The 22,310-nt window shown below is 33.5% G+C and overlaps 1 protein-coding gene across 13 annotated transcripts in view; it reads right to left on the bottom strand.

Moving 5' to 3' along the window:
• KHDRBS2 (KH RNA binding domain containing, signal transduction associated 2) overlaps positions 1–22,310 on the bottom strand; it is a 624,340-nt gene that overhangs the window by 509,526 nt on the left and 92,504 nt on the right. For all 13 annotated transcript variants that reach the window (XR_008298548.1, XR_008298549.1, XR_008298546.1 and 10 more), the window contains exon 2: positions 13,305–13,432. Coding sequence is in view for 4 of the 13 variants with exons in the window: in XM_053222622.1 (XP_053078597.1) it covers positions 13,305–13,432 (128 nt within the window). In the remaining 9 variants the exon portion in view is untranslated. The remainder of the gene's footprint in view (positions 1–13,304; positions 13,433–22,310) is intronic.

Below are 22,310 nucleotides of genomic sequence, written 5' to 3'. Positions count from 1 at the left end.
GCAGAAATGTATGGTAGCCTAGAAGAGGAAGGGTTGGCAGTGGTCCTGGAGAAATATAAACGGATTTGAACTGTGCTTAGAAGGTAAGAATGTATAGGCTTTGATGATTATAAAGTCAAATCAAGAGTCAAAAGTGAACTCTTGGCAGTGGATCACTTGGTTCAAAAAAAAATGATACCCAAATTTCTCTCCTTGCAACAAAGGGGATGATGTCCCATCCACTGAAATAGGAATGAAAGAGTAAGAGCAGATTCTATTAAAAAGAGAAGTAATTTGGTTTTGAACTTGCTGAGTTTGAGTGGCCTTAGGCACATTCGGGTGAAGATGTCAACTAAGTTACTGAAAACATCTGGAAATCAAAAAAGATATCAGTTAAAGATTTGGATTTTAAAGTCATTAGCAAATACATGGTTCTGAAGATCATGGCAGGAGGTAGAATTGCCAGGGACTGATTCAGAACAACATAAGGGACCTGGACCAAGACCATAATCCATATATCTTCTGCCTTGTGTACAGAAGGCCACTAGGTTTGGCTCTCTTCTCAACAATGCCCAGACTAGAAAAATGCATATCATCATCTTATTCAACTTTATCGCTAAGCTATTATTTTTCCTTTAATGTACAAATGCTATTCACATAATCTAAAACTATTTTCCTCTCACATGGTTGTTTTTAGAATGCACAGAATAAGCTATTCCCAGATGTGTCTTCTATAGTTTACAAAAATTCAAGAGTTCACATAAGTCATTTGCAAGAAGAATGGAAATGGGGGGGGGGAGTAAAGTGACAGTTTCTGCATAATCTTTCCATTTTTGTGAAAATTGGAGTGCTCTATCCCACTGGTGTGTGTTGGGGGAAAATCCCATCATAATTTCAGAGTATATAATGGGCTCACTCCTTTTCTCACATGTGTGAAATATAGTTGCAGCAATTTCTCTGTCTAGTTAGACAACATATTGTCTGGCAGCAGAAATGTGTATGTTAATTTAATGCATTTCCCCATACATTTCCCAGGTTGTAGTCAGAAACAATTCTATCCATACTAGAAAAATAAAAGGTTCTTAGTAATGCCATCGATCCAATTATATTTGATAGCTTAGGTACAGATTCACTGTGTGTAAAGATGCTTTTAATAATTTCAAACCATCTGTGATACAAACATAAAAATGATAAACATGTGAAAAATGTTTCCCAAGTTCCATTAAACTATGTGCTTTTTTGTTGTGTCTTGTACTATATATTTTTTATCAACCAAGAAGTTACATTTTAATAGTCAATTTCATAGAGAATTTTTGAAGATTACATTAAGTCTTACAATAAAACATTGTTTTCACTCATTCAGTAGCTTTAGATTGTACTAAAGCAAGATGGAATAATGGGGATACATGAACAAATGTGGGTAATAAAGCCAACTGCATGGTTAGTATGAAACTGTAAAATCAAAAGTTATTTGAAGGCTTTAAAATTAGATCCCAACAGATAACCGAAACTATCAAAAGTTTTCCTGAACTGTTCTTTCTTAATTTGATGACAATTCAGATGAGCACTGACCACTTCAGAAATTAAACTTTCCTCATTACAACTTTACCTTAAAATATAAATTCTATTTTGGACCTAATGTGAGCATTCTATTTGAATTCCAATAAATAAGAGTACAGAAAGGGAAATACTCTCCTAAGCATTTTGTTAGATTCCATCACTGAAATCATAAAACAAAAAAACTGTTATTACTTTTTCTCCAAAAAGTTAAACTTGTAGCTTTTTATGACACCATAAAATGAATAATTTTTCCATTAGGCTAAATATAATACCTTACTCTAAAAGAAGAAAATAAAAATGATGTAAGCTAAGCCCATGGGTTATGTCTTCCAATTTCACATTACACAGGCTATCATATAAATGAAACAAAGTTACAATTGGCACAAATGATAATGAAAAATTTTGTGAAGCTTCAATATTTGTTGCTTAGTTTTGGAACTCCCTTAAAGATTTCCAACTAAATGAGACACAGAACATTTCACTCTCCTTTAGTTGGCATATGTAATTAAAAATAAACTAGCAGCAGCATCAATTTCTGTCTCTAAGGATATACCTTCAGATAGGAATATAGGAAGTAAACAAAATATACTGTCAGAGTATGTACTCATGTTTTTATACAAAGTGGTATATAACTATGAGTCAAAGAATTAATATGTAAAATTCAGTAATAGCAACAGTTTATATCAACTTCACTTCATAATTTAATATTATATGCACAATATTCAATTTAATGAATACATGACAATTTATGACCATTCACATACTTCAATTTTCAATTCCAAACATTTGAACAAGGAGGTAGAGACTGTATGTGAGAAATGTTTTATAGCTGTATTTAAATAAATAAGGATGAAATTTAGTTTGTAAATAAACATTGTAGATATTCAAGATAATATTTATGTGTAAGTTACCTTTTCTTCACTCTTATTTAATTATTAAATGTCTATATGACTTTGAACAATTTATCTATGCCTCAGTTTCTTTCTCTATATAGTACATATTCCACAGAGATATTAAGTGGAATAAATCAGGTAATACTATAAATCACAGATAAAATTGTTTGATACATAGTAAATAGTCAACAAATAAAAACTTTTATTATCACCAATGTAATCATTTTCCTCTTTCATTTACTTTATCTCTATTTTTATTAATTTCTTAATGTCTCCCTTTCAGGATATTATAGACCTCTTAGGGAAATAATTCCAATTATCTGTTCTATCACACATACACCAAAAATAGTGTTATTAAGTGGGAAAAATCACTATACTTAGGGATTGTACTTGTGCAAGCTTACACTGTATGCCGATACTTGCCAAGTATATGCATATATTCTCATCCCAGATGAAACTTCATGGCATATCATTATACTTATGTTGCAGCTCAAAAATGCTGAGGACGAAGGTGTTTATGGAACTTTCCACTGTCACAGCTGAATGAAGGGGGAGCTGTGACTCACACCTAATTAGGTCTATCTGGTCCAAATTTCTATTATTTTCCCTGTATATTATACTGTCTCTTCACAGCTCTCTTTAGCTTCTCAAAAACTCTACATCTTAATATATTCTTACAGATTTCTTTCCAAAAACAGAGAAGAGACCAGAACTAAAAATTAGCAGGTTGCAAAAATCTCCATGTAAATTAAAATTTCTCTTTGAGAGAACTTGACAGTAAAATAAACATTCCCTGATCTTATCCCTCTGCTCCTCTCAGCTCTACATCCCAAATAATACCCTCTCCATTTTTTTCTCATCTGCTTTGTTTTTTCAAACAATGGCCTACTTTTCCTATATTTTTGCCAACTTTTAATGCCTCAGTCTCTTACATTTAAAAGAAATTGTTAAAGACAATCTGACTTCAGGCTTTTATTTAAACTAACACAATTCAAAGCTTCAGGATCCACCCCAGAACAAAGTCATATTAGGACAATTGTTTAAATCTACTATAGGACGTCTTGAGACCCAAGACAACATCTTTTTAATTTTCACATTTATAACTCAAATACCAAGTGACTTCCACATAGATCCAATAAATATCTCCTGAATGAATGAACTGGAATTAATATTCAGAATTATGAAGTGGGGGCCTCATAGGCTCTTTTGTAAAAGGTCAAATGATGTTCAATATATTGCACTTACTAAAAATGGATAATTAAATAATAAAATTATAACATGATGTTCAAAAATGACTTGAAAGTAATTTGAGTTAACCTTTAACTTCATTTTAATTAGAAAATTTGGTTAAGTAAAGTAACCGATTATCTGGGCATTAGAATTGAGTAAAATTTTCACTGTAATTGCTTTCTTCTTGTACTTGGGTTGTCTGGAAAGATTACAGCAGCACTGGGATTTTGGTGCACTGGGGTTTCTTTTGGAAATCTGTGATGTCACTGCTACAAGTATGATAGGTCCCCTGAAAATTCTGTAAGAGGCAATAGGTGAGAATAGGGAAATCCTTGCTCTGAGTCTGTTCTATAGTAACTGTTTTTCCTCCATCAAGAGTGTCTTAGAAAAGAAGCTATGTAGTTCTTCTACATTCATTCATTCAGCAATTATTTATAAACCATCTAACCATGTGCTAGGCATTGTTCTATGTGATTGGGATACATGATTGATCCAGAAAGAGATGGAGACTTGACATTTTGCAGTTTACAGACTAGTGTGGAGAAACCATAAAAATAACAAAGAAGTAAATCACAAAGTACATTAGAAGGTGATACTTGCTACGGAAAAAAAAAGAAAACTAGAGAAGGGTAAACGGACTGTGATTACTTGCATAGTGACAGATGAAGGCACTTGTAGAAGCAAAGAGGTTAAGAGGCCATCAGATTAATCCAGGTAAGAGAAGATGATGGCTTAGGCCAAGGTAGTTAACAGTGGAGGTGGTGAGAACTATTTGAGCCTTGATGTATTTTGAAGATAAGACTACCACATATTTGCCTGGCAAGTTGTTTCTCTCATATGTGGGAAAAAGAAAGGAGTCAAGGAAGAGTCCACAATTCCTGATTTGACCAAATAAAAGCATGGTATTGCCAACCAGTGAGACAGACACGTGGGGTGAGAGGAATATCAATTGAATATGACATGTCTAGACCTCCATGTAGTGAGGTCAAGTAGGTCCCTCCATATCTAAGTCTTGCAGAGAGGTCTTGGCTGGATCATTAGTTTATATGGTCTATAAAGCCATGTCACAGGTGGGATGATGAAGGAAGTGTGAATGTACATAGAGACGAGCACTGTGGATAATCCCCAGGAAACTCCAACATTAAGTTGTGTAAGAGGAGAAACCAGAAGAGGAGGCTGAGAAATGGAACCAGTTTTTAACAGGAGATAAAAATAAATTGTGGTGTATAGAAGCCAAATGAAGACAATGTATCAAGGATACTTCAATTAAGACCATGGTTCAAGTGTGTCAAGTGAGTTTTTCAGTGATGCAAAAGGCAGAACCAGGACCAATGGAAACTTATAAGGATAAAGATGTATTTGAATGAGAAAAAAATTCAAAAGCAACATCTATTCATTATTAGATCCAGCTGTTTTATAATACAGTGAACTTTGTTTCTAATCACTGGAGGTATTCATAAACAGGCTGATGAGTATCAGAGATATTCTGGAAATGATTCCTAATTGGGTAGAAGATTAGACCATACGACCTATGAGATACACTCCAACTAATGAGTCTATTATTTCTGCCTCACTTAACACCAGAGGAGAAATACATCTGCTTTTCCATCTGTGGGTCTTTGCAATCTAAGCAATCTGTGTCCAGAGTTGTCTCATTGCCTCTTGACAGAAAAAGAAAATGAATCACAACTACGCTTCAATGCAAAGAGACGCTTTGGTACAAACATACCTGAATTTCAATGTTAACACTACTACTAAATCGTCTGGCTTTAGGAAAGCTCCTTAAATATTTTTAAACTTTAGTCTCTTCTTCAGAACTCTCACAGTATTCTTGAAGGAATGAAACAGTTCACTGTGCTTTGTTCAGTGTTTGATACACCCTGGGTTCTGACAAAAACCTTAATTCTTTAAGTGGGAGGTCCCAGATTTAAGGGTTATTTTGATGTTCTAAAGTTAGCTGTTCCTCTAACATTGAGTTTTAGAATACACTCTTCATTTAAGCAGTATACTTACTGATAAACCAGAAAAAGAAGTGTATGGTGTCCTCATTAAGACAGTTTTATTTGGCTTTGAAGTTCATAATAAATTTTGAGGAGTCATGTTTGGAGTCAACTTTTCTACTGTATGTTTTACGATGTCGTTTACTTACATTAAAGTAATTGAAACACATATTCCAAGGAGGTAAAGACAAGAAGCTCTGAAATTAGAGTGGCTGGATATAAATCCTGAATTTGTAATTTCCTAATAATGTGATTTTGGCAAATGAGGCCCTCTGAGACTCAGTTTCCTTATCCATAAAATAGGAAGGAAGGAATTATTAGAATTTTTTGTGAAAATGAAATGAGTTAATATATATGTAAACTACAAAATAAAGTAGTTTTATTTATAAAACTGATTTATAAAAAACAATAATCCTTATTTTTTCTTATTTGTTCCTCTATTCTAGGAAAAAATTCTAAACAGCACTGTTTCTATTTTAAATTTTTCGTTAGCCCAAAAATTTTTAAGTTTTTTGTTAATTTTTGAGAGAGAGAGAGTGAGAGAGAGAAAATGAGAGCGCAATGGGGGAGGGGCAGAGAGAGAGGGAGACACAGAGTCAGAAGCAGGCTCCAGGCTCTGAGCTGTCAGCACCGAGCCTGATACGGGTCTTGAACCCATGAACCGTGAGATCATGACCTGAGCCGAAGTTGGAGACTTAACCCACTAAGCCACCCAGGCACCCAAACTATTTTTAACATATCTTTATTATTAGGAAGATAACATGTTAATAGTAACTAATTCAAACAGCACAAAGAGCCTACAATAAAAAAAGGGCCTTCTTCCTTACTTATAATCTATCATCTTATACATATACTATATATATATTTAAACATGTATGTGTATATATATATAAACATAAATGGATTCTTTCTATACTCAAGAGGAACAAACTATAATATTTTATGCTTTCACTTAACATTACATATGTGTGTAAATATATAATTCTTAAATAAATTGTTAGATATCCAACTGTTTCCAAAAGTCTGTGCCTTTGTGATTTTCATTGACTTTGCAGAATTGCTCCCCCAAATCTCAATGCTCTGAGCAACAGGTTATGGAGTGTATTTTTCCCCATACCCTAATATTATTTTTGGTTATAATCAAACTTCTTAGTCAGTCTGATAGAAAACAGGCATTTCAAATTCATCTGACTTGATTTTTCTAATAAGTAAGGTTCAGGACTTTTTTCTATTTGCTTTAAATAGTACATGTGTCAGTATCATTAATTTCTTGTCCAATAGAAAAATTGAGCCCCTTACATATAAAGAAAATGCACTTTCTGTTATGTGTTTCAAATATTTCTCAAATAGTCATACCAGTTCGGCATTTTATTGTGACCTTTAATTCTGGTAATCATCATTACATTCTTGCCTGTACAGAAGTTTTAGTTTTATGTTACAAAATATTTTAATTGTTTACTTATGGCTTTAGTATTCTCCATTTCTTTTTGAAAAGCTTTACCTCAATTAAATGTTAGGAAATAAATTTCCCATAATATATTCTACTTTTTTTATTGCATTTAATCTTAGGCCAGTTGAGATTTATGTTGGTGTAAAAGATGAGTTAGGGATTTAGTCTTACTTTTCCCTTGCCCCTAAATGCCTCACTAGTTATTTTTCCAACATTTATTGAGAAAGGATTTCTTCACTCTGATTACACATTATACATACATTATAGAATATATGTCTATGTTTATTTCACAAGGAATGGGAAATCTATGTTATCAAATCATTGATGCCAGAAGGGAATATGAGGTGGATGATCTTTTCACCCTCAAGGAACCCTTGAGTTGGGATACAGGTTTGGACACATTTCAAAAGGCACTTGCATTTTAATGATCCTTTTGAAGTAGTTTTCAGTTTTCCATTTGAAGTTAAATGTGAAATAACCTGGCAGAAAGGAAACAAGAAATTAAAACAGACTTACTATTCTCTAAGAGATCTAGATATAGTAAAGAAAGATTATTTCAAGGACAAATTTTGTGAGGTTGTGCTGAGCCCATAAAAAAAGGATGTGGTGAGAAGCACATAATTCAGGATTAGGAAGACACAGGTGTTGCACAGAGACAAAAAATATTTTAAGTACTAAATAGAAAATAATATTTAAACACATGGGAAAGGGGTGCCTGGGTGGCTCAGTCGGTTAAGCGTCCGACTCTTGATTCAACTCAGGTCATGATCTCACGGTCCATGAGTTCAAAACCCACATCAGGCTCCATGATGACAGTGCAGAGCCTGCCTGGGATTCTCTCTCTCCCTCTCTCTCTGCCCCTCCCCCACTTGCTCTCTCTCAAAATAAATAAATTTCGGGTTTTTTTCAATGTTTATTTATTTTTGAGAGAGAGACAGAGAGAGAGACAGAGTGTGAGAGGGGGAGGAGAAGTGAGAGAGGGAGACACAGAATCCGAAGCAGGCTCCAGGCTCTGAGCTGTCATCACAGAGCCCGATGGAGGGCATGAACTCATAGACCTGAGCCAAAGTCAGACTGAGCTTAACCGACTGAGCTATCCAGGCGCCCAAAAATACATAAACTTTAAAAAACACATACATACATACACAGGATAGGCATCAGTTAAAAGGTCATTGGAAAAGACAAGGACAAGACATAACATCACTGCAAATTTCTAAATTGTGCTAGAAAACAGAGTTATTTCACAGGCCATTCTACTAGAGAGAATGCAGTCCATAGCATTTTGGAATTTTTTTTTTCTTATAGAAAATGTGAATCTGAGTGTCATGTTATTTTCCAATTGAGATTTACATTCACAGGTGAGAGACTAGGAAACTGATATGAGTGAAACTGAAATCACAAAGCTCGATCAATCCTCTCTTCCCTTTCCTTTAGAAAAGCAAAAAGCAACACTATGCAGTAGTCTCTGTCTGGTAAAGATAAAACAGGTTTAGGATGTAAGCTTCTGAATGGCTTTTAGAAAACCACATTGCTTAGAAAAATAGAGAGGTGTTTCCAAGATCGTAGGTGGTGATACTGGCTTTGAAATACGGTCCTAGCTTCCACAGTTAGTAACCCTGGGTCTCTACTACTTATTCTTAAATGATCTGATGATTACTTATAAAGTTAGAAAAAATAACACTCATCAAGAATTTGGATTTGGGTTTTTGTAGTTTGGGGTATAAAGAAAGAAACAAGTTCTGTGAGAAGACACACCAGGTTTCAGAGACTGGTTCCAGACAGGTACAAAAGCAGTCCCTCTCTCTGGGACTGAGCAGAGTAAGATGAACTAGAGGGCAGGTGTGGTGCTTCTGAACATAGTTTGGAACTTTAATTTTCTGCATTAATCTACATAAGGAATTGATTTGAAAAGCAGTACTAGGGAACGTGGCCATGTTTGATCTTAAAAGGGGCCAAATTTGGGGCCGATTTACACTCCTGGTGATCTACAGCTTTAAAAAGTTGGCAGTAGCTCAAGTTGAGAACTAAAAAGTGGGCCTTGAGACAAATTTAATTGAAGGAAAGGTCTGATGCATTTCAGAGGATTCTGAAGGCAACATCAAAAGGTATTTTTAAAAGGTGTTGAGAGGTTGGATTGCCCAGGTGGCCAAACAGGTGTAGTTGCAAAAGCAAGGAGTAGATCCCCCACAAAGGGAGGCCGCCTTCCCATCCTCTCATGTGCTCTCAATTTGTCTACGCTTGTGACAGACGGTCCTTTTGCAAGTCTAGCAGTAACAAAGCAGAATACAGACTTAGCCACTTATATGTATCTTTGTTCCTTAGGTCCTGTAAGAAACCTGCTTATTGAGAACCAAGAAATCATGACATTTTTCTCATTCTTCCAAGGATGAATACTGCCTTCGTTAATATAAAGTTTATAGCCCAAGCTATAGTTCTATTCTTTTCTTGTACATGTAATAGCTTGGCAAGTCAATACCAAATCATATTGCAATCTTTGAAGACATTTTAAGCAGCAACCAAAACTCAATCCACATTTTTTCCACACAATAAACAACTGGATATGAGAAGGCACGGTCAAGTTTATGTGTGCAATGTTCACAGACAACAGTAATGAGTTATGACCACTGCTTTCCTGATAGAGACTGTAAAACGATTCTGATTATAATACACGTACCTGTTGGAGATGTTAAAATTTTAAAAAACAAATGCATATTGGACTATGAAATACAGTATGTGTGGATTTAAGGAGAAAGAGTTCATGTTAAGGACGGTGAGTTTTCTGCATGAATCTCTCCAGGTCTTCTGCATGAATTGCTTAAGATGACAGAGAAACACACTGCCACATAATACCTCCTTGAAGACTTGACTATCAAGAAATAATTGCACTGATTCTGAAACATCTGTAAATGCAAACAATCAATGTGCAAAGCCTATCTCTTTGCTAATCTTGTTACAAACAAAAATATTGAAAACAAATAAGAAAAGCAGTTCATTATAATAATTTGGTAAAATTAAGTGATTAAACATAAAGCACTAGAGCTAGATAAAATCATTCTTAATGTGTTTGAACAGCATTCTTATATTTTCTATAATTCAAAATCTTAAACTTATTTCAATCCCTTGTATTACTCAAATAAGTCAGCAACTTGAAACTGGAGACTAATTGAAATAAAATCTATCCAAAAAAGGTCATGTCTTAAAGTCAGGATAAGGCCATTTCCTCAAGAATTCCCATAGTTATTTAATGCCCTTTGTTGGAGAGGGCTGTGTCATCGATACACTAATTACCAGTTCAAACAGACAGCAGGCATCAAGTGGAGAGATGGCCCTGAGAGAAGTCATGAAAAGTAGGTCTTTCTCCAATGTACTCCCCGAGGGATAAATCACTTTTTGTTATAAAAGATTAAACTTTAAACCCATAAATATGACTGTGTTCTGCTCAACAGTTCATAGTATACACCACACACACCACACATTTTACAGCCCCAAATGTACATCAAATATGGCTCAAGTCTAGTGACTGTAATCTCAACCCCACTGATATTTTTGTGAGAGGTAGGCAATAATCACTCAGCAGGAGAGAATCACCACTTTTGAAACAAACACAGCTTTCAAAAAGTTGGTTTTAATCTATTATAGTATAAAAGCAAACAACAGCAAATGTAGGTCAACTTGATAGATGATTCTGTTCTGTTTCTCAGTACCTTTTTCTGTAAAAGGGCTCTTAAGAGTTCTCTCATTGTTATAACGGGGTGTATGAAATGCACGTCCCTTTAAAAATAATTTAAAGTGGTTTAGCATTCTATTCATCAATTAAAAATGGTAAGTTTTCTAAGGCATAAGTTGTTATTTGATAATATTCCATAAAACTACTAACTTTAGGAGCTCTCATTCTTCACATTCTTCCATTCCTTTCACATGAACAAGTAATACAAAAATGTGAGCAGGGGCTCAGGTGGTGGCTCAGGTGGTTGAGCGTCCCACTGGTTCAGGTCATGATCTTAAGGTTTGTGAGTTCAAGCCCTACATGGGCTCTCTGCTGTCAGCACAGAGCCTGCTTTGGATCCTCTTTCACCCTCTCCCTCTCTGCCCCTCCCCTGCTCATGCTCTCTCTCTCTCTCTCAAAACTAAATAAACAAAACAACAACAAAAAATGTGAGCATATCAGTCAAGTTAAAAATGCAATGACTCACAAAAAGTGAAGAAACTAACAACCTCTAGGTATCTCCATCTGCAACAAAGATATGTCTTTGACTGATTCATAATTTCCCAATTACCTCATCTGCAAGATAAAAGTTTTGTATAGTCTGTGATTTTGAAGATTAGTTCCGGCTTAAACATTTTGTGTTTCTAAAAATTCTAGGAGATACATGAATTTGCTGGTGAGATATGGTCTGCTTCAATACAAATAAGCAGTTTTGTTATTTGATTATCTTCCTATAAATCATGAAATTAAATCACACACAAAAATTAGACACTATACAGTATTCTTGTTTCAATATTTACCATTATGCATCAAATATAGACTATTGCAATATTCAGTATAAAATCACTCATACTGGGGTTCCTGGATGGTTCAGTTGTTTAAGGGTCTGACTCTTGATTTCGGCTCAGTTCATGATCTCACAGTTCATGGGATGGAGCCCCACACCGGGTTCAGTACTGTCAACAGGAAGCCTGCATGGGATTCTCTTCCTCTCCCTCTCTCTCTGACGCTCCCCCACTGGCTCACACATGCACGCACACACTCTGTCTCTCAAAATAAATTAATTAAAACTTAAAAAAAATCACTCATACTGCCATTTGAAGAACCACCACAATTTGAAAAGCCTTTCACACCTTCCCAACCTGATTTGGTCAGAGATATACAGCTACGTTTTATTGAGAAGGAGGTACTGAGTCTGTCACTGGCTTTCCCATATCCAGCGAACAGACAAGTGTTATTCTGAGAAACAGGATCAAGTTCTATAATAGTTAAATATATGATATAAAGAACTGATCTTGTACTTCAAAATAGGTTAATTAACCAAATTCCTTTAAAAAAGACACATTCTTAATACCCATATTTCTACCATATTTCATTACTAAGTAAACATATTCATGTACATTTTGCAACCCAATTTAATATTCATAAAAACATGATTATGAAATAAATCTAATAAAACTTAAGTGTAAAATATATATCTATTGAACGCACCTTTCCTGTAATAGAGTAAGTCTAGCTAAAACAAAAATAAAAACAAAACACAAAAACCAAGAACTGGTATGCCCAAAAACCTCACCTGAAAGTTAAATTCTGTGGTTTGGTGGGCTACAACAGTTTATTCTTGTTTGAAATAATTACAAACACAGCATTCTACTTAATTATACTTATTAAAATTTATCATATTAGAAGATAATTGGTAAACTGGAGCATTTATTTCTGTAATCTTTACTATTAGGATAATTACACGGTCATTGTTTATGATTCACTCTTCAGAAAGTAAATTACCACCTAATCTGAGTTTCCATTGTTTGATATGTAATTTATTAAAAAAGAGAAAAGAAAAGAAAAGAAACTCCTTTTACCCACTAGAATTTATGAATATAAGTGATGAAACCATGCCACTGAATGCTCTATCTTATAATCATGATTCTGGTGATACAAATGTCATATGATATGAAAATGTCTAGTGAAAAATTACTCTCAAGAGAGCAGCATCATAATTATTTTTATAAATGAACCCTTACTACAGAAAAGTACAGGTTATAATCTAAGTGTCTAATAAAGACTAGATTGCTTTCCTGCATATAATTTCCTGTGGATTGGCTAATGCTGTATATTTAGTTTCATTAATTCTACTCTTTATTACAATAGGAATATGCACTGTAACATGAACCAAAACATAATCAAGTCAGCGTGCATATTTGGACAAATTGTTGAACCATTTACATGTTAAATGAATGATTAAAATATCTAATTATGTTTTACATATTCATAGAATAAAAGTGCTACGGTCTTTAGTTGAAAACTGTTTTCATCAGTGTACTTTCAAAGACTTCTCTTTCTTCTATATCAGTATCATATATTTGTGTATACTAATATAATGAAGCTTTAAATATTGATTTCATGAAAGGCAATGAATGAAACATCAAGTCTTATTTTTATCATTTTTACTTAATTCTATGGGAACAAAGCATACACTGTAGTACCTTTGGATATTGCTTGACAGGAATCAATACCCTTTCTGAGAGCTTTATGTTTTTGTTGCTGATGACATCAAGATATTTCTTTTCTTCATCTTCTTTTTTTCCATCAGAACCTTGAAATTTTTCAATTTCTGAAAAAAAAATTCACAAGAAAAAAAACAGTAAGTGAAATGAGAAGTCATAAATAATGCTGATTGTTCTTATTACTTGACTTCTTAAAAAAGATTTTGAAGAACCTTGATAGGACTAAACACCACCTTGTTAACAGCTACGTGAATGCTACCATATATTAAGATGACCTCTGTCAAATCTAACTAAAAAGTTATCATTGAAGATGTGACTGCCTGCCATGAAACAAATGATGAACTTAATTTTTAACATCTACAACCAAAGAAGAAGGAAGGGAGGAAGAATATGCCATTTAATTATTTAAAATATCTAAGCAAACATAACTTTCCTAAGGACAATAAATAGAATAAAATATATTTTAAGGCTATATGTTTTATTTTTACTAAGAATTATTCCTATTCTCTATAATAGGATAGTAATTATAAATAGCATATTATTTTATATTCTAACAAAACTTCAAGGCAATTATAAAGGGGGTCGTAGCAAAGTCTTGTAAAGGATTAAATCTGTAAATGCTATCATTCATATTCATCAACATGAAATTATCTGTCCATATGTTTAAGAGGAATTACTAATTTTGCCTTATGAGAACATTCCCAAAATGGATGTTTTTGAGCAAATGTACATTACTTACCTATTCTTTCGTTTTAAAATTAATTTATTCCACAAAGACTCTTAAACCTCTATTGTGAGTACCACAGATAAAACAGAAAGCAGAAAATAAGAAAATGTCCCTGCCTTTATGGAATCTATATTCTGATGGGAAAAATGAGCAATTAGAAAGTGAATATATATGTGCATGCATATTTATGTGTGGGGGTAAAAGATAAATAAAATAAAGATATTAAGACAGCTTTTTAAAGTTTTGTCAGATGGAACAAGAAAATTTTGTTTCTGTAATTTTGGAGTAAAGGAAAGGTGGTGACATTTGTTAAGTATGGAAATTCTCAATTCATATTAATTTATATTGCTTTGAAACATTTTTTAAAGATCTGACTACTTCTGGAGGTAAAAGCAATACTGTATTGCATGTAAAAGCTTTGTTCTTTGTTGTTGTTTGTAATTAGTATCTTTCCCAAAATGATTTCACATACATTACATAAAATCCCTGTAGTATTCCCAAAGATAATCTTTTAGCATATCGTTTATTTGGCTCATGTAGAATTATTAAAAAATCTTTCTGAAGTAAGATCACATTGCTTACCCACATAGTGGCTGAATGAATGCTATACAGCATGGTTTGCACAGAGTCATTTACAATTACTTTTTTTCAGGTATATACTATAATTTCCCTGAAGACAATTATCTTAGAATAAACTGTACTGTTTGAAAAAAAGTTATTTGTAATATGTCTATAATTTCTATGTAGAATGAGGACATCAGATTCTCACTATTCCACTCCAGCAAGTCATTTTAACTGCCTGTCGTTTTCAACCAAAAAGCATTCTCTATTCAGGCTTTCAATCCCGTATACAATTATTACATACAGAACTCTGACAACTGCAAAGAAATAATATTCATTATATCTTCTGATCCTGACAATGAACTGTTGATCACTGCCCTTTGGGTACATGCACCTACCTAATACCATACCTAGTTTGAGGCAATTGTAATGTGGGACACAAAGACTCAATTCCCAATCTATTAAATGTATAGTTTCTCCCTTATCACTCACTCCATCACAAAATAAATTGAATTTGTCTGACATTATTTGCTCTCTACAAAACTACTACTACCCTAGGCATTTTTAAACATTTGCAATTTGATCAATTATTAATTCCAATAAATTTTCCATCAAGAAACGGAGTTGAATAAAATACCATTTCCACTGCTTTTTCTGTTCATTTCTACACTTTCCTTTTAAAAATGTTGATATGTCTTTTGCCCTTCTGATACTGTCAGGGAGTTATCTTGTCTTTCCTGACACCTCTACATGACTAACAGCTCAGTCATTGCATTTGTCAACTGGGTAGTCATGGAAAGGTATAAGCCAAATATGCCTGATTTTAAAGCCAGGAAAAGCAATGTATACAACACCTTTCCTTTTTAAATTTTACTTTAAAATAATTCTTTGTTTATTTTATAATTAATGCATGTTCATTGTGCAACATTCAGACAATATAGGTATCCATAAAGATTTAATGGTATCCATGGCCATCTAACAATAACTAAACAGTTTTTTGTAGAGGAGTTGAATAATTTTTTATATTTGTTTGTATGGCCTCTCTTTAAATTTGCCTTCCATATTATTGGGAAAACATATTTAATATACTAGGGCAGGATTATTTTTTGTTGAAAATGTTAAATTACCTAGATTTTAGTATCTTCTGTTCTCCTTTCACCATTTATCTATTAATGCCCATATTCATTCAAATGCCCAAATTCATTCAAGAATTTGCTTTAGCATTCATTGACTTATTTTTAGTGGCTCTCTCCATAGTACTAAAATTATGAGAAGATTACAACAGAGTTAACCTGTGGGCATCGGTGTATTCACCTTGTACCCAACTGGTTTTAGTCAGATGGAAGCTATAGTAAGAAATTATACTTTTTGTAATAAAAAAACACATAACCGTACTTCCTATTTAATAATTTCAAGTGTACAGTTCAATAGTGGTAAGTCTATTCTGTTGTTGGCTGTGCATCTCTAAAATGTTTTCAGCTTGCAAAACTAAAATTCTAGAACCATGAAACACTCATTTTACATCCCCCTCCCACAGGCCTTGGCAACCATCTTTTCACTATCTTTTCTACGCTTGACCACTTTAGGTACTTCATATGAGTAGAATAACACAGTTTTTGCTTTTTTATGAGTGGAGTGTTTCATTTAACATAATGTTCTCAAGGTTTATCCATGTGGTAGCATGTGTCAAGATTTCCTCCTCTTTAAAGTCTATATAACATTCCATTGTAGATATATACCACATTTTCTGTATCAATGGATATCCGAGTTATTTCTACCTCTTGGCTATTGTAATAATACTTCTATAAACATGGATGTGGAAGTGTCTTTGAGATCTTGCTTTGAATTGCTTTGGACATATACAATTTTTTGGACATATACAATTGTTTTGGACATATACAACTGTTTGGACATATACAATTGTTTTGGATCATATGGTAATTCCATTTTAATTTTTTTAGGAACCTCCATACTATTTTCCATAATGACTGCACCATTTTATATTCGCAAAAAGAGTGCACATGAGTTCCAATTTATCTGCATCCTTGCCAACACTTGGTATTTTCTATTCTTTTGGTAGTGGTCATCCTAACAGGCATGAGATTATATCTCATTGTGATTTTTATTTTCTCTTATTTTTAGTGATCTTGAGTATCATTTCATATACTGTTGACCATTTGTTTATCTTCTCTGTAGTATTATCTGTTCAGGTCTTTTGCCCATTTTTAATTGGGTTATGTGTTTTATTGTTGTTGAGTTGTAGAATTTCATTATACATTCTGCACATTAACCCTTTACATATATACGATTTGCAAATATTTTCTCCCATCCCATAGGTTACCTTTTCACTCTGTTGATTGTTTCTTTTGATCCACAGAAGTTTTCTTTTAGTTTGATGTAGTTCCCTTTATTTTTTACTTTTGTTGCCTATGCTTTTGATGTCATATCCAAGAAATCATTGACAAATCAAATTCTTGAAGCTTTTCCCCTATGTTTTCTTTGGAGTTTTATAGTTTTAGATCTTACTTTTAGGTCTTTAATCCATTTTGAGTTAGGTTTATGTATGATGTGAGACAAGACTCCAACTTCATTCTTTTGCATGTAGATATCCAGTTTTACAACACGATTTGTTGAAGAGACTGTCCTTTCCCCATTGTATGTTTTTGGACCCTTGTTGAATAACATCTGACCATATACACAAGGGCTTATTTCTGGGCTCTGTATTTTGTTCCACTGCTCTGTATTTCTATCTTTATGCCAGTATCACACTGTCTGGATTACTGTTGCTTTGTTATTATATTTTTGTTGTTGTTCCTTTTGTTTTTTGTTTTTTTTTTAAGTTTTTATTTAAATTCCAGTTAGTTAACATATAGTGTAATATTAGTTTCGGTGTAGAATACAGTGATTCAACACTTTCATACAACACCTGGTTCTCATAACAAGGCACTCCTTAATACCCATCACCTATTTAACCCAAGCCTCTCCACTGGTAACCATCAGTTTGCTCTCTATAGCTAAGAGTCTTGGTTTCGGTTTCTGTTTCTCTCTCTCTCTCTCTCACTTTTTCCTTCTTGCACTGTTGGTGGGGATGCAAACTGGTGCAGTCACTACGGAAAACAGTATGGAGGTTTCTCAAAATTTGAAAATAGAACTATCCTACAATCTAGCAATTGCACTACTAGGTATTTACCCAAAGAATACAAAAATACTAATTCAAAAGGATACATGCACCCCAAGGTTTATAGCAGAGTTATCTACAACAGTGAAACTACAGAAACAGCCCAAATGACCATCAACTGATAAACGGATAAAGAAGATGTGGCGTATATATATAATGTATTATATTTTGAAAACAGGATTGCAAATCTTCCAAATTTGTTCTTCTCCTTCAAAATTATTTTGGCTATTTGGAGTCTTTTAAGATTCCATATACATTTTAGATTTTTTTTTATATTTCTGAAAAACAAATGCCATAGGAATTAAACAGGGATTGCACTGAATCTGTAGATTGCTGAGGGTATTATGGAAATTTAATCAATATTCAATGTTCCACTTCACAAAGGATTCCTTCCTCTCACCTGCATCCTCCTTGATATTACTGAGTTATTTTTTATAGATTTTAGGTAAGAAGATATTTCGAAGGGAACTTTTAGTTCTGCTTTTGCTTCACTTTTTCATTTTATTTGGGCATATCATTTTAATTGTGTTTTTTCTTGTTTTTTTTAAATTTCTTAAAACTGATTCATTTGCATATTTAATTCATTTACTTTTTCCAGCCTTTAACTTTGATATCAATTTCTCTTTTTATTTGCATTGTTTGTATTTTTATTTTATTTTACTTTATTTTATATTTTTTTTATTTTAGACAGGGAGAGAGCACACAAGCAGGGGAGATGGGCAGAGGGAGAGGGACAGAGCGAGAAAGAGAGAATCTTAAGTAGACTCCACATTCAGCATGGAGCCCAACATAGGGCTTGATCCCATGAACCTGGGATCCTGACCTGAACCAAAATCAAGAGTCCGATGCTCAGGCCACCCAGGCGCCCCTGTATTATTTCTGCATTTTAGAATTCAATGAAGGATTTCGTAGTGGGTAAATTTTTGGTCAGGACTTATAAGCATTACATGGGAAGGGTGTATATTCTCTGTTGTTGGGTTAAAAGTTAGCTATAAATCAGTGAGATCTTTTTTAACCTATACTGGATCCATCTTGGAGTGAAAAACGTGTGTGAGAATTTCTTTGGAATATGCATATGAGCGTAATTTTGGTTCATAAAGTATTCACATACTTAATCTGACTAAACTCCAGTATTTTGTTCTATAAAATATACTAGGCACAATCCCACAAACAGAGCAGAAGTGTTTCTATGACTTGCATTTCCCCCCAATGGCTTAGATGAGTAACCTCACCTAATTCTCCTATAGAAACAAGTCAGAATGCCTAGTATAAAAAAAGAAAGAAAAAAAACCCCTAAACTCTTAAAATATCCCCACAATCCAGGCGATCTACAAAAACCCTATTTAAAAAGTGGGTTTCTGAAAACACTGAACATAGCAGGAATTCTGCTGGGTCCTGTGTGGGGTAGATTGTGGAAAAAGGAAAATTCAGATGGTTCCAAGAGTCCTAGAACATGGGAATTTCAAGCAAGTACTTCTCAAAAGAATAGATGACCTCTAACATAGAATTCTCAATGATCTGAACAAAAGAAAGAAAAAAAACCCATAAAACTGGACAAGACTATACCAGCTTCAAATCATGAATGATTCTGAAATAAACAATGGAGACCACACAATGTCTGAGGAAAAAGCTGAAGGTACTACGGCAGCATAAGCACTCCAGGACCTCAGAAAGCAAAAGAGAAACAACAAAAATGTCCTTCTTTAAGGGTAAGTCCCTTCCTGAGAGGGGAAAAACTGCCTCAAGCAAGATCCTAATGGAGCATAAACCAAGGACACTACCCAAGCTGAACAGTCTATTCCAACAGAAACCTCTTAAAAGCACAGGCAAAACTTAATCATTTAAACAATAGAAAGAGAAACGGATTGTGTTGAACCTCATACAAGCATACTAAATAAGAAAACAAAAAAGGAAAATGAAGTAAATAATATATTGACAAAATGAAAGTAGGAGAGGAATATATGATAACAAAGCAGAAAAACAGAATATTAAAATGAGTGGAAGAAAGTATGTAATTAGAAAAGTAATAAAAGAGGAAAATGTATCAGAAATAGAAATGGGTTATATAAGAATCAATAAATTAGAGGAGCATGTAAAAACTTCAGAGCTCAGGAATGAAGTGGAAATAGTTTATATCATAAATGAAGAATAAACTAGAAATAACACAAGACTAAATAGATAAAAGAAGAGAAATAGAAGCAAAGGAAAGAATTAAACACTACTATAAAATCAGAAAGTTGAAAAGTTTTGACAGAAAATGAAAGATGTAGAAGATAGGTAACATCTTCATCTCCAAGGGAGCTATACCTGGAGCTCTGAGAAGATGAAAACTAAAGCAATAAAACTGAAGAAACACTAAAAACAATTCAGACTAAAAACTGCTTCATAAAAAACTATATAATAATGTGACATGAACTGAGGACTGTGACCTAGGGAGAGGGAGAGGGAAAGGCAGAAGAAGGAAGAGAGGGAGAGGGAAGAAGGGTGAAAAAGAGAAGGAGATTGATATTGAGACCTGGAGGTGCAAACAATAATGCAAGGTTTAATGGACTAGAAATAATTGCTACAAAATTAGTTCCAGACAGTGGTTAAAGCTCTGGCTCTAAGAAAAAAAAAAAAAAAAAACAAAGACAAAAAACACAATTCTGGCTTTAGAATATGACATGCTGCAAATGCCTGCCTCAGTTTCACACCTGGAAATTAGGAAAGAACTCTCAGTGTATTATGAGGATTAACTAAATTAATAAGCAAGGTGTTTAGAAAAGTGTCTGGCAAAAGCATTGTTGTTTTTATTATTATTCTCATAATTATACATTAGCTTTAAAAGGACCAAGTGCACTAGAGCGATATGGTAAAATGTCACTGAAGAGGGAGCCAGAAACTGATCTCTAGGTTAAGAAAGCATCACAGAGAAATAGGGAAGGTGACTGGCTGGACTCACGAATCATACTATATAATTTCTACATATCAAGAATGGCTTTTCATTTTGCTGATAATTTTTAAAAATATTTTAATATCTGACCTATGTTTGTAGTATAGTATACTCTATAGCTCCAGGCATAAACAGTGTCAAATCATTTAAAGTTCGATTAAACTCATTCTGAAAATATGAATAAAATTTCAGTCAAGAGGATTCTATTTGAATATCTGAATTTATACCTCCATATTCAAGTCACTTTCTTAATACATGTGATTTTTTTCAGCAATCATAATTCACACTTCCTAAACTGGGTGTGTTGAGTATTTAATAGCGGTCTCCCATTCACTTCTACTTAGCATTTTTTCGACCTTCAGAATACAGTTGGCTTAAGAATTTAGAAATATCAAAAGCCTTGAAATTGATGTGTTTGGCTGTGTCTGTATATTAATGCTTTACACAAGTTATCATGGTTATATTTATTTTTATAACTAGAACATTATAGAGATTCATATTTTTAAATATAAATGACATAATTACACAATAAGAGAAATCACAATTATTTTGTTTCATGGAAAATCAGTTATTTAATATAAATTAACTTTTCTCTTAAAACCAAATTTAAAACTGGGCATTTGCATATTTTAAGCAATCTTTGTAAGATAAATTACTAATCTCCCAGTCATTTGAAAAAGAACATACTTTGCATGATTCAGGGACTTTAAGAATGTCAGTTATTCTATCAAAGCTAATCGATGTGAGTAATGACTTTATTCTTTCATTAACTCAATAACTACTACTGAATTATAGTCTACCTCATGTGTGGAGGATTAATATAGAAGGAAATGAGTAAAAATCAGGAAATAATGAGGGAAACAGTGACTGAAGTTGAAGAGTCACTAATGGCCAAACTTCGGATAAATCCTGAAGGTAAGACATCCTCTCTTAACTATAGATAGAAAGTGAAGGGGGAGGGAAAGAAGAATAAAGGATAGTCCCTAGATAAGTGATCTTAGTGATAACATTGATCTTGTGTCTGCATGTGTGTTGTGTGCGCACACACGCTGACTTACTTCACCAAGAATGACCAATCGTGTTAGAACTATATACTAAATAATAAATATGTTCTTAGTCAAGCAAATTACATAGAGCTGTTTATGCCTAATTCTTTTCTCTTCTCTTCTCTTCTCTTCTCTTCTCTTCTCTTCTCTTCTCTTCTCTTCTCTTCTCTTCTCTTCTTGTGTGTGTGTGTGTTTAAATTTTTTTCATGAAGTGAAATACATGGTCTTCCAAGGACTTATAATTCTAAAATTCAAATAGCCTGTAGTTCTAAGGAAATTTTTAAAAAATCAAGATACATTTAATTACCAAATAGACTTTGGAAATAATTTTCAGTGTGATATAAGAGAAAAGAACATTTATATGCAAGGTAAAATATATTGAAGCAAAGAACATGGAATTAGTCTGGGAAGAAAACAAGTTATTGTCAATAAAATATAAATGACCTTTAAATATAACAACAGGGAATGATGCCAGTATTGAGTTATTTTGAAATTTATGCTTGTCTAAAACCGAAAAGTCAATAAGAGGTTGTAAAAAATT

The sequence above is a fragment of the Acinonyx jubatus genome, chromosome B2 (assembly GCF_027475565.1).
Source record: "Acinonyx jubatus isolate Ajub_Pintada_27869175 chromosome B2, VMU_Ajub_asm_v1.0, whole genome shotgun sequence".
Taxonomy (NCBI): domain Eukaryota; kingdom Metazoa; phylum Chordata; class Mammalia; order Carnivora; family Felidae; genus Acinonyx; species Acinonyx jubatus.
This window is presented reverse-complemented; position numbering and strand designations above follow the sequence as displayed.